Here is a 13419-nt window from a genome sequence, read left to right on the forward strand (position 1 = left end):
CCCATCAGTGAATTAAAAGGAATCAAACTACTTGTTTTCGTACCTTTCATCCCATGTTATCCCATATTGTATCATCTTTCCATCACTTTAAATTTTTCTAGGATCGAAATATGGCATGTTTCAAACTTCTTATAATTTGGGCTATCAAGATAAAACAGCAATGTTCAGAGGAAATACCTTAATATTTAAACATGTTAAAAATGTATTTATTTTATGAAATAAAATTATTTGGTCAGTAGATGGTGCTCTGGAGTTTAATGTAGTACAGGTCACAAAGCAATGCTGTTTCACGTTGCCACACTCGGGTTGCTCAGTTCGGTGAATCCAGCACTCAAGTTTAGAGAAGTCAAAGAATCATAGAGATGTACAGCATGGAAACAGACCCTTCGGTCCAACCCGTCCATGCCGACCAGATATCCCAACCCAATCTACTCCTACCTGCCAGCACCCAGCCCATATCCCTCCAAACCCTTCCTATTCATATAACCGTCCAGATGCCTTTTAAATGTTGCAATTGTACCAGCCTCTTCCTCTTCCTCTGGCAGCTCATTCCACACACGTACCACCCTCAGCGAGAAAATGTTGTCCCTTTTTAGGTCACTTTTATATCTTTTCCCTCTCACCCTAAGCCTATGCCCCCTTGTTCTGGACTCCCCCATCACAGGGAAAAGACCTTGTCTATTTACCTTATCCATAAGACATAGGAGTGGAAGTAAGGTCATTCGGCCCATCGAGTCCACTCTGCCATTCAATCATGGCTGATGGGCATTTCAGCGTCGCTTACCCGCATTCTTCACGTAGCCCTTAATTCCTTGCGAGATCAATAATTTATCAATCTCTACCTTGAAGATTTTTAATATCCCAGCCTCCACTGCACTCTGTGGCAATGAATTCCACAGGCCACCACACTCTGGCTGAAGAAATGTCTCCTCATTTCCGTTCTAAATTGACCCCCTGTAATTCTAAGGTTGTGCTCATGGGTTTTAGTCTCCCTGTCTAATGGAAACAAATTCCGAGCATCCACCCTTTTCTAAGCCATGCATTATCTTGTAAGTTTTTAATAGATCTCCCCTCAACCTTCTAAACTCTAATGAATACAATCTGAGGATCCTCAGCTGTTTGTCGTTATGTTCGGCATACCGTTCCAGGGATCATCGTGTGAATCTCCGCTGGACAGGCTCCAGTGCTAGTATGTCCTTCCTGACATGTGGGGCCCAAAACTGGACACATTATTCTAAATGGAACCAAACTAGAGCTTTATAAAGTCTCAGTAGCACACCGCTGCTTTTACATTCCAACCCTCTTTAGATAAATGGCAACATTACATTTGCTTTCTTAACCACGGGCTCAACCTGCAAGTTAACCTTAAGAAAATCCTGGGCTAGCACTCCCAGATCCCCTTGTACTTTGGCTTTATGAATTTTCTCACCGTTTAGAAAATAGCCTATGCCTCTATTCTTTTTTCCAAAGTGCAAGACTTTGCATTTGCTCACATTGAATTTCATCAGCCATTTCCTGGACCACTCTCCTAAACTGTGTAAATCTTTCTGCAGCCTCCCCACCACCTCGGTACTACCAGCCTGTCCGACTAACTTGGTATCATCAGCGAACTTCACCAGAGTGGCCCCAGTCCCTTCATCCGAATCATTACTATATAAAGTGAACAGCTGCAGCCCCAACACTGAACCCTTCAGGACACCACTTGTCAGCAGCTGCCATTCTGAAAAAGAACCTTTTTTCCGAACTCTCTGCCTTCTGCCAGACAGTCAATCCTCAGTCCAAGCCAGTAGCTCACCTGGAATACCGTGGGCCTTCACCTTACTCAGCAGCCTCCCGTGAGGCACCTTATCAAAGATCTTTGGAAGTCTAGGTAGATAATCACTGGGTTTCCCTGGTTTAATCTACTTGTTACTCTTCAAAGAATTCTAACAAGTTTGTCAGGCACGACCTCACCTTACTAAATCCATGCTGACTTGTTCAAATCTGACCCTGCACTTCCAAGAAATTAGAAATCTCCTCAACAATGGGTTCTAGAACTTTACCTACAACCGAGGTTAGGCTAATCGGCCTATAATTTTTCATCTTTTGTCTTGATCCTTTCTTGAACAAGAGGGTTACAACAGCGATTTTGCAATCACCTGGGTCTTTCCCTGACTCCAGTGATTTTTGTAAGATTACAACCAACGCCTCCGCTATTTCTTCAGCCACCTCCCTCAACTCTAGGATGCAGCCCATCCAGGCCAGGAGATTTATCAATTTTTAGACCTTTTAGTTTTTCTCGCACTACTTTTGTAATGGCTACCAGACTCAACTCTGCCCCCGATTCTCCTTAATTGAGATGTTACTCATGTCTTCCACTTTGAAGACTGATACGAAGTACTTATTAAGTTCTTCAGCTATTTCCTTAGCTCCCATCAGTAGCCTTCCTGCATCAATTTGGAGCCACCCAATTTCTACTTTTGCCTCTCGTTTATTTCTTATGTATTGACAGAAATTTTTACTGTCATTTCTAATATTACTGGCTAGCTTACCTTCATGTTTGATCCTCTCCTTCCTTATTTCTCTCTTTGTTATCCTCTGTTTGTTTTTGTAGCCTTCCCAATCTTTTGATTTCCCAGTGCTCTTGGCCACTTCATAGGCTCTCTTCTTCTGTGATACATTTCCTGACTTCCTTTGTCAGCCATGGCTGTCTAATCTCCTCCACCCCGGATAATCTATCTTTTCTTTGGGATGAACCTCTACTGTATCATCAATTGCACCAAGAAACACCTGTCATTGTAGCTGTACTGTCTTACCCACGAGGCTCTGCTTCCATTCGATTTTCGTCAGTTCCTCTTTCATGTCCTTGTAAATATGTCCTAAGTTATCCTTTTTGCTTCATTCCTACTCTGCCTCGAATTTAAATGCTAACTGCTGCTAATTCTTCTACTTGACTCCACACTCCCTGTTGCTTTCCCTTTCCCTCCCCACCCCAACTCACAAGTTTAAAGTCCTAGTGACCACCCTATTTATCCATGCCCCTCATGATTTTATAAACCTCTATATGGTCACCCCTCAGCCTCCGACGCTCCCGGGAAAACAGCCCAAGCCTATTCAACCTCTCCTGATAGCTCAAATCCTCCAACCCTGGAAACATTCTTTTAAATCTTTTCTGAACCCTTTCAAGTTTCATAGCATCCTTCCGATAGGAAGGAGACCAGAATTGCACGCAATATTCCAAAAGTGGCCTAAACCATGTCCTGTACAGCCGCAACATGTCCTCCCAACTCCTGTACTCTGACCAATAAAGGAAAGCATACCAAATGCTGCCTTCACTATCCTATCTACCTGCGACTCCATTTTCAAGGAGCTATGAACCTGCACTCCAAGGTCTCTTTGTTCAGCAGCACTCCCTACGACCTTACCATTAAGTGTATAAGTCCTCCTAAGATTTGCTTTCCCAAATTCAGCACCTTGCATTTATCTAAATTAAACTCCATCTGCCACTCCTCGGCCCAGGTTCAGTTAAGAGTCCCACATTGTTGTGGGTGGAGTCACATATACACCAGACCAGGTAACGATGACAAATTTCCTTTAAATCATAGAATCTCTACAAATCAGATAGAGGCCACCTTAAAAGACATTAATGAGCCAGTTGAGCTTTTCCAACAATTTAGTGGCTTCATGCCAGATTTTCCATATTTTCACTGAATTCAGAACATTCTACCTTCTGTTGTGGCTGGATTTGAACCTGGGTCCCCAGAACATTACCTGCATGTCTGGGTTAATCATTTCTCAATAATACACAGCGGCTCAGTGGTTAGCACTGATACCTCACAGCACCAGGGTCCCAGGTTCGATTCCAGCCCTTGGCGACTGTGTGGAGTTTGCACATCCTCCCCCTGTCTGCGTGGGTTCCCCCCCACAGTCCAAAGATGTGCAGGTCAGGTGAATTGGCCATGCTAAATTGCCCATAGTGTTAGGTGCATTAATCAGAGGGAAATGGGTCTGGGTGGGTTACTCTTTGGAGGGTCAGTGTGGACTTGTTGGGCAAAGGGCCTATTTCCACACTGTAGGGAATCTGATCTAATGTAATCTAATACCATTAGGCCATCAGCATCTTGAGACTCCTGTGTCAGCAATCTTTGCAAAATTTTATTTCTGCATCAAAAGTTGTAGGCTGAAGTAATGATGAATGACTGTAGTGCTGAAAGAGTGCTGCATTATCAGACATACCTGGTCTGAGACACCTGACCAGGTCTATCTGTTTGAGGAAATCCTGTGGCACCATTTGAAGGTTGTCCCAAACAAAACTTGTCAGTCAATTATGCACCCAAATGATCAATGAACAAGTTATATAGCTTCACCCGAGTCGGTACTTGTCAGGATAAAACAAATCATTGAATTTCCTGAATATTCAAGTATGTGTACTTGAATGTTGGAAGGCTTCAAAAATACTTGATAAGGCATTATCCATCTAGGTCCTAAATTCTTCAATCTCTCTCTCAACTGTATTATCAGAGTTCCAGAGGTTAGATTGTGAAGGGCGATTATGTCAACTACAATTTCAGTTATATTATGAAGAGAAATTTGGCACTGACTCAATTTGGAAATATTATAGCTGTTGGTCAAAAGAATAGCTTTGAGTTTGGCTTAAAGAACAAACAAGGGCAGATTGGGAAGGGAATACTAGAGCTTGTTTTTTCACGACTGAAGGCCATCAGTGAGACAAGCGCAATTGAGTGTATTCAAGAGTGAGAATCGCAGATATCTCAGAGCATTGTAGGACTAGGAGAGCATAGAGAGATAAGGTGAAACTATCAAAGGATTTAAAATGAAATGAGAATTTTAAAATTGAGACCTTGCATAATTGTGGGAGCCAGTGTAAATTGCTGAGTCAGATAGCTTTATATTCCCTGGAAGACACAAGAGTAAGAATGTATTTTATTGAGGTTTTTAAGGTTTTCAAATTAACTGATAAGATGGTCAAAAGAAATTGTTTCATGGTGACAGGACAAGAGAATGTAGCTATAAAATTGGAACCAGACATTCAGGTGAAAACATACAAAGCACTTGTTCACGCAAAGTGAAGAAGGTATTTGAATCTGTCTTCCATGAAATGCAGCAGAGAACAGTTGATTTAATCATTTTAAATCCAAGATTTATCCCAACATATGTAAGGTTAGGGAGCCAAGGCAGGTGAATGGAGTTAAGAAACAAATCGCACATGATTCACCAAATTTCAGATCAGGCCATAAGAAAAGACCATAAGAAATATGAACAGGACTAGGCTGTTCAACCCCTCAAACCTGGGCCATTCAGTAGGATCATAGCTGACCTGACATTTCTGGAGTCCCACTTACTTGCCTTTTCCCTATAACCCTCAATTACTGATCAAGAATCTAGCTATCTCAGCCATAACTAAACACAAGGTCTCACCAATGCTGTCTATCAAATAAGTTCAAAAGGAACCCTCTGAAAGAAGAAATTTCTCCTCCTTTCAGTCTTGAATTGGTATCCCTTTTTTCTGAGACTGTGCTCTCTGGTCCTAGACTCTCCCATGAGAGGAAATATCCTCTCAGTATCTACCCTGTCAAGCCCCGTAAAAATCCTATGTTTCAGTGAGGTCACATCTCATTTTTCTGAACACCAATAAGCGGAGTCGCAACCTGCTTAACCTTTGCTCATAAGATGGTCCTTTCATACTGGGCATCATCTTAGTGAATCTTTTCTGATCTGCCTCCAATGTAATTATGCCTTTCCTGTCAGATGTGGTCTTACGAGCACCTTGTACTGTTACAGTAAGACTTCCCTAGTGGTATACTCCAATCAACCCCCTTGAAATAAAGGCCAGCTTTTCATTAACCTTCCTGATTACTTGCTGCACTTATGTGATCACTTTGTGGTTCGTGCACCAAATACCCCAAGTCCCTTTGTGTTGCAGGTACCTGCAGTTTTCTCTATTTAAACAGTATTCTGTTCTTTTGTTCTCCCTTCCAAAATAAACAACTTCACATATTCCCACATTATACTTCACTTGCCAATGTTTTGCCAATTTACTTAACCTGTCAGTATTTCTCTCTAAACATTTTTGTGTACCCCTCTCAATTTGCCTTTTCACGTTTTAGTGCCTTTCGCAAAGTTAACTGCAGTACATTTGCTTTCTTCCTCCAAGTCATTAATATTGTAAGCAGCTGCAGTCCCAGCACGGTTGCTGTGGAATGTTGGTTACAGGTTGCCAACTTGAAAAATAACCCAATTCCCCCACTTTGTTTCCTATCCCATAACCAATTCTCTATCCACATAATCTGATATCTCCAACGGTCTTATCTTATGACTGAACCATTGGTGAGGTACCTTGTTGCGTGCCTTCTGGAATTCCAAATACAATGCACCTGCTGGTTCCCCTCTATCCGCTCTGGTGGAGACCACCTCAAAAGGCTCCAGTAAATTGGTTAGACGTGATTTCCCTATCATGAAGCCTTGCTGAGTCTGCATGATTCGATCACGATTTTCCAAATGTGTTGCTATCATTTGCTTCATAATGGGTGCCATTTTTTTTCCAAAAATAAATGTTAGGCTAATTGTTGTAAAGGACTCTTTCCTCCTTTAATACCTCTTTATTACCTTGAAACTTTTGATCACCTGTGTTGATATTTCCTTGTGACTTACTTTGAGATTTTATTGGCTAATGCTGTTATCAACACCGCCATGCATTTTACAGTGTTAAAGATGCTGAATAATTGTAAGTTTTGTTAAATAGATACAAGGTTTTTTTTTAGATGATTGCCAGTAACTTAATTTTTCTCTTGCAGGTTTGATAATCCAGCTGCTGTCAGTCCAAGCCCTGTAAGGCAGCTCACATTCAACTACCTCTTGCCCCTGAATGGTTGGCTTCTCCTGAACCCATCAGAATTATGCTGTGACTGGACAATGGGCACTGTCCCATTAGTGGAATCATTCTTTGATATTCGAAACCTTGCCACAGTCATTTTCTACTGTTTGATGGTTCTACTGATCCATTATAGTCTTCGCTATCCTGGAGAATCATCCCAAGTTGTAATAATGGTAAGAGCAGCTGCAGACGCTGGCCTAGTGATTGCTTTAGCACAGTTAAAAAGAGAATTCTCCACTGGCAATGATCAAAGGATACAGGTCAGAGGAAATTGACAAGAGAATCTGGGCAAGGGGAAGATGAGTGTTGTTTACCATAGTTCTGGAGATATGTCACCTGCAAAGGTGATGGAAGCAGATTCAGTCATAACTTTCAAGCTGGGATGGAAATGGAAGGGAAATACAAGGTTATGAGTACAGGCTGAGGAATGGGAGTAATTATTGTTTTCAGAGAGCTGGCACAGGCGCAGTAAGCTAAGTAGCTGTCTTTTTGTGTTGTATGATCCTGTGATAACTGTTGCAAAATGAGTTTATACAAATTGGGTGTGCTACAATTTTGCTGTAATGTGAAATATTAAGTTATGCACGTTGGCAGGAAGAATAGAGGAGCTGAATATTATTTAAATGGACAAAGACTGCAGAAAGCTACAGAAAAGAAGAATTTGGGACTCCTCATCCATGAATCATGAAAAGCTAGCATCCAAGTTCAGGTCATAGGGAAGGCAAATAGAATGTTGGCCTTTTTCAAAGGGGATGAAGTATAAAAGGAGGAACATTTTTCTCAAACTGCACAAGGCACAGGTGGAATACTATGAACAGTTTTGGGCCTCTTTTCTAAATAAAAATATGCTGGCATTGCATACAATCTGTAGAAGGCTCACAAGGCTGATACCAAGTATGTTATGAGGAGAGGTGGGTGGATTGGGCCTATACTTGTTGGAATGTAGAAGAACGAGAGGCGAACGTATTGAACCGTACAAGATTCTTTAGGGATGAGACTGGTAGATATGGACAGATTATTTCCCTTTGTGGCAGAGTCGAGGACCAGAGGGCATAATCTCAGAAAAAGGAGTTTCACATTTAAGATAGAGGTCAGTGAATTTGTGGAATTCTCTACTACAGAGGGCTGTCCAGACTAGTTTGTTATGTGTAGTTCAGGCTGAGAGAGACAAGTTTTTAATCCGTAAAGGAATCAAGGGTTATGGGGGAAAAGGCAGAAAGTTGGAGTTGAGAATTATCAATGAGATCAGCCGTGATCGAATTGAACGGCAGAGTAGACTCAGTGGGCTGAATGGCATTGTTCTCCACTTACATCTTTTGGTCTACATATGTTTTATGAAAGAAACTTGTCTAAACATTGGAGTTATTTAGCCATTCTTCTAACACTGAAAAATGCAGGGAGTTGTTTGCAAGAAATACATAGAGGATATTAATACAGTATTGCATCGCATGTTTTCACTAACCATTTATTAATTGTTCCACAGAAATCTTTTAAGAACTGTGTTCTTTGCTGTTGAGCTTAAATAAGCGTTCATCATAATTAAGAAATGCTATGCAAACATCTCCCTAGACTTCAGTTAATCCACATTCCTTTCACAATCAGAAGCAGCCTCTATTTCAATAGAAGTATTTAACTTCAATGAGTCCCAAGCCAGTTAGCAGAATAATTGCTTGTTAAACTGATGCCCGAACTTTAAAGGCTAGGACTGTGAGAGCCGGTTGCAGGCAAAGAACTCCAGAGAGTTTAAGGCCTTCCCAACAGTGAGACAAAAGGAAAAGAGGTAGCAAAACGTTGACAGGTTATGAAAGACCTTTTGGATCAGTCTGCCCCACACCTTTGTTCTGCTTTTTGACTAAGTGTCCATTCTGATGTTCCAAGAGAGGATTCTGGTGGGATGGGTGTGAATTAGATTTATGGATGGCGATAGAATTAATACATGGTTAAAGTGTCAAAGGAGCCCACCCCAGCGCTCTTTATCCCAGGCAATTTAGCTCATCTTATTCTTCTATTCTTTCCCTGCAATCTGGAATTTGTTTACCCACCATTGGCTTAACTATTTCCCTTTTGAATGCTTCAGTTTGAATCTTTCTCTGCAAACAATTGCAAGACAATTTCTTTCTGTTTCCTCTTTATGAACCTCTCATGAATTTGAGTACCTCCATCAAATCTCAGATTTTGCTGCTCTAATATGAGCTGGATTTAGATTTCCCAGAATAGCTCATACTAATTCTGAGGCCATAGAGGGTGGGAGAGCTTCCACTTTGGGAAGTTTGAGGTATGTTGTTTGTATGATATACATACAGCTTTGTTCTAAGTCTGAATGCATTCTCTTAGCTTTGACAGTTTAATTATTGTATAACCATGATTGCACTTCAGAACTTCTTCAATAGCTGTATAGGACTTTGGAGCATGCTGAGACCATGGAAGGTGTTACACAGGTGCAAGTTTGTTTTCCTTTTCTGTTCTAAAGCAGAACACCATTTTCTAAAATGAAAATGTGTTCATTCATGCATCCATTCATTACCATTATCAGAAAGTTGAATGGATTTCTTCTGTTTTAAAATGAATACTTGCATGTTTCATTTGGCATATTCTACTTTTGTAATCTTGAAATTTGACTCGATCCCTTGACAAACCCACATGACTTGGTGTGCTAGTTAGATGGGAGGGAAAGATGAAGAGCAGACAGATGTGCTGTAATGTGACATGACCAAGTGCGAATGGTGCAGCAGTGTTTTTATATCTAGTTTTGTGTCAGTGGCTTTGCCCTTCCCGTTTCTTCCAACCCTCCATCTATCCAGGGTCCCTGTGGTCTAATAATTCTGGTCTGTTGCACATCTGAGTTTTATTACTCCACTGTGCTTTCAGTCGCCAAAAGCAATAAGTTCTAGCGTTCACTTGCCACATTTATCCACCTCTTTCTCTGTTTTTCTTCCTTCCTTGAAGTCACGATTTAGGACCTAGCTTTTTGATCACTTGTCCTAATATCTCTTTCTGTAGTTGAGATGAATTTTGTCTGATTTATGCTGGTGCAAAGCACCTTAGATCATTTCACAAAGTTAAAAGTACTACATACGCGCAAGTTGGTGTAACTTTATGTGGCCATTTTGCTTCGAGCAACTTGTGTCTGATTTAAGAACTGAGATCATTTGAAGTAATGTCCAAACCTGCTAACACCAGCCAGTTCAATCTCATGTGGCTGATATGTGAGACACTTGTTCTGACTCGAAGTCTTCCCGAGTCACCTGATTGTTTTACAATCAAAGAATCAAGAGGTAATTAGCACTACCTCGTCCAGAGACCTAATAAATTACACAAAATTGTAGTGAGTTCCACAGCTATAAACTGCAGTTGTTTTAATGAAAGAATTGACTCAGTTTTGCACTGGACGAAGTTTGAAACAGGAGAGACAACCAAAGCTGCAAGATGGGTAGTGGAATAAATGTAAATAAAAATCAGTTTTTTATCAATTGGTTTTACCATTTAACTGTGAAAGGTGCCTGCTGGTTGCTATTTTTATTTGTTGATGTCAGTTGGGTATCATTGGCAGGACCATCATTTACTTGCAGTTTGTTACCAAGAGGGCAGTTAACTGTCAACCATGTCGCTGAGTTTCTGTAGTCACGTAGGTCAGACTAGGTTAGGACAGTAGATTTATTTCCCTAAAGGACATTAGCGTACCCAATGGGTTTTTTACAATGTTTGACCAAGGTTATTGGCTGTGAGCTTTTCATTGTAGATTTTAGAGTTCAAGTTTCACTGAGTTAGTGGGATTTGAACCCATGTCTCTAGAACATTAGCCTGACGTATTGACGTTACCACAATATGACTGTTTCCCCATTTTCTTGCATTTTGCCAAAATTATTATTGAAGAGGCAGACGAGGGGAAGACTTGCATTCATGAGGAGCATTTCTTGAGTTTGCATCCCCTCACCACCCTCACCCAGCCGGAGTATTTTTTTCAGACATTTTTACCATGGCTTTGTTCATGGAAAATCATGTCTCTCGAACTTGATTGAGTTTTTTGAAAAAGTAACAAAGAGGATTGAGGGCAGAGCAGTGGGCATGATCTGTATGGGCTTCGGTAAGGCTTCCCCATGGGAAACTGGTTAGCAAGGTTAGATCTCATGGAATACAGGGAGAACTAGCCATTTGGATACAGAACTGGCTCAAAGGTAAAAGGCTCAAAGGTGGTGGTGGAGAATTGTTTTTCGACTGGAGGTCTGTGACCTGTGGCGTGCCACAAGGATCCGTGCTGGGTCCACTATATTTCATCATTTATGTAAATTATTTGGATATGAACATAGGAGGTTCAGTTAGTAAGTTTGCAGATGACACCAAAATTGGAGGTGTAGTGGACAGCGAAGAAGGTTACCTCAGATTATTATGGGATCTTGACCAGATGGGCCAATGGGCTGAGAAGTGGCAGATGGAGTTTAATTCAGATAAATGCGAGGTGCTGCATTTTGGGAAAGCAAATCTTAGCAGGACTTACACACTTAATGGTGAGGTCCTAGGGAGTGTTGCTGAACACTTTCTTTTATTGGTCAGAGCATTGAGTATAAGAGTTGGTAGGTCGTATTGCAGCTGTACAGGACAGCGGTTAGGCCACTTTTGGAATATTGCATACAACTCTGGTCTCCTTCCTATTGGAAGGATGTTGTGAAACTTGAAAGGGTTCAGAAAAGGTTTACAAGGATATTGCCAGGGTTGGAGGGTTTGAATTATAGGGAGAGGTTGAATAGGATGGAGCTGTTTTCCCTGGAACTTTGGAGGTTGAAGGGTGACCTTATGGAGGTTCATAAAATCAGGAGGGGTGTGGATAGGGTAAATAGACAAAGTTTCTTCCCTGGGATGAGGGAGACCAGAACTAGAGGACATAGGTTTAGGGTGAGAGGGGAAAGATACAAAAGGGATTTAAGAGGCAACTATTTCACACAGAGGGTGGTGCGTGTATGGAATGAACTGCCAGAGGAATTGGCGGAGGCTGGTACAATTGCAAAATTTAAAAGGCATCTGGATGGGTATATGCAAAGGTAGGGTTCAGAGGAATATGGGACTAGATTAGATTGGGATATTTAGTCGGCGTGGGCGAGTTGGACCGGAGGGGTCTGTTTCCATGTTGTACAGTTCTATGACTCCATTTCACACTCAACAAGCATAAGTTGTGACATGACTTGTGTTCTTTCACTTGAAAGTGCTCAGTAAAGGCTTGTATAACTGATGTTTATTGTTTAACATTAACTCTACATGTGGCTCAAACAACGCTCTCTCTTTTCAGGCACTTTCTTTCATGGTGTTACCATTCATTCCGGCATCAAACTTGTTCTTCCCTGTTGGCTTTGTGGTAGCAGAGCGTGTGCTTTATGTTCCAAGCATGGGGTTTTGTTTGCTGGTTGCCCATGGATGGAAGAAGATAGCAGAAACATGGTATTGTTATAATTACTCTGAATCATTGTACTCATTCAATTAAATGTTCAGTGTGCAAAATGTTCTGCATTGATCATTAACAGTATAATGAAAATAGAATTGGGAACATTGCTTAATTCTAGCCAAGCACCAGGGTTAATTTCTGAAGGAATAGAATTGAAAAGCGGCTAAATTGTATCGAGCAAAGGCAAAAATTGCTGGAGAAACTCTGATCTGGCAGCATCTGTGGAGAGAGAGCAGAGTTAACGATTTGAGTCCAATGTTTTTATCCCGATTTGAGTCCAATGAGCTGCCTTCAGAACTGGACCCGTATCATGAACTGTTTTCTCTCCACAGACCTGATGAGTTTTTCCAGCAATTTGGCCTTTGATTTGATAGATATAAAGGAGATGGTTCCATATATTCGGGTTTGTGGTGAGTCCAGACTATGATGCACAAATACGTGATTCTCGTTAATAAATCCAATAAGAATTCAAGATAAGTTCTTGACTCTGAAAGTTTGGAATGTGGAACCTAGTACCACGTGGAGTAATTGAGGCAAATGGAACAAATGCATTTGAAGAGGAGCTGGATCAATCCATTTGGGAGAAAAGCTGCAGAGGGCTGATATGATTAGAAGTAGAGGATTTGGGAAACTCATGGAGGAGAAGCACAGACGTAGACTAGTTGGACCAAATGGCTTATTTTCAACTTTGCACATTCTGCCTAATTCTTGATATCATCATCTATTAACTTCCACAATGTTGTAACCCGCTGCCCTCTGGAACAACCCATAGCCAGTGCCCCCACCTGACTCTGCTGTTCTTCTGACTTTGATCTTCTGATTCAGTTGTGCAAAACCCTGTTGGACTCCACTTGGAAATATTGAGGGCAGCTCTAGACACCACACATCTCAGGAACGATATATTGGCCTTGGAGGAAGTACAATGTAGGTTTACGAGAATGATACCTGAAATGCTGGGGTTAAGTTACGAGGAAAGATCAGCTGATTGAGGCTTCTTTTCTCTAGAATTTAGAAGATTAATGGGTGATCTGATGGAAGTCTTCAAGATATTGACAGGAAAAGACAATAGATGAAGAGAAACTATTTCCAGTTGTTGAGGGGACATGGTCTG

General features: G+C 41.2%; 1 protein-coding gene across 4 annotated transcripts in view; it reads left to right on the forward strand.

The window, feature by feature from the left end:
• The window catches only part of tmtc3 (transmembrane O-mannosyltransferase targeting cadherins 3), a 61104-nt gene that overhangs the window by 25625 nt on the left and 22060 nt on the right, over positions 1-13419 (forward strand). For all 4 annotated transcript variants that reach the window (XM_072551817.1, XM_072551819.1, XM_072551815.1 and 1 more), the window contains exons 7-8: positions 6795-7047; positions 12156-12304. In XM_072551817.1, coding sequence (XP_072407918.1) covers positions 6795-7047; positions 12156-12304 — 402 coding nt within the window. The remainder of the gene's footprint in view (positions 1-6794; positions 7048-12155; positions 12305-13419) is intronic.

The sequence above is a fragment of the Chiloscyllium punctatum genome, chromosome 32 (genome assembly GCF_047496795.1).
Source record: "Chiloscyllium punctatum isolate Juve2018m chromosome 32, sChiPun1.3, whole genome shotgun sequence".
Classification (NCBI taxonomy): domain Eukaryota; kingdom Metazoa; phylum Chordata; class Chondrichthyes; order Orectolobiformes; family Hemiscylliidae; genus Chiloscyllium; species Chiloscyllium punctatum.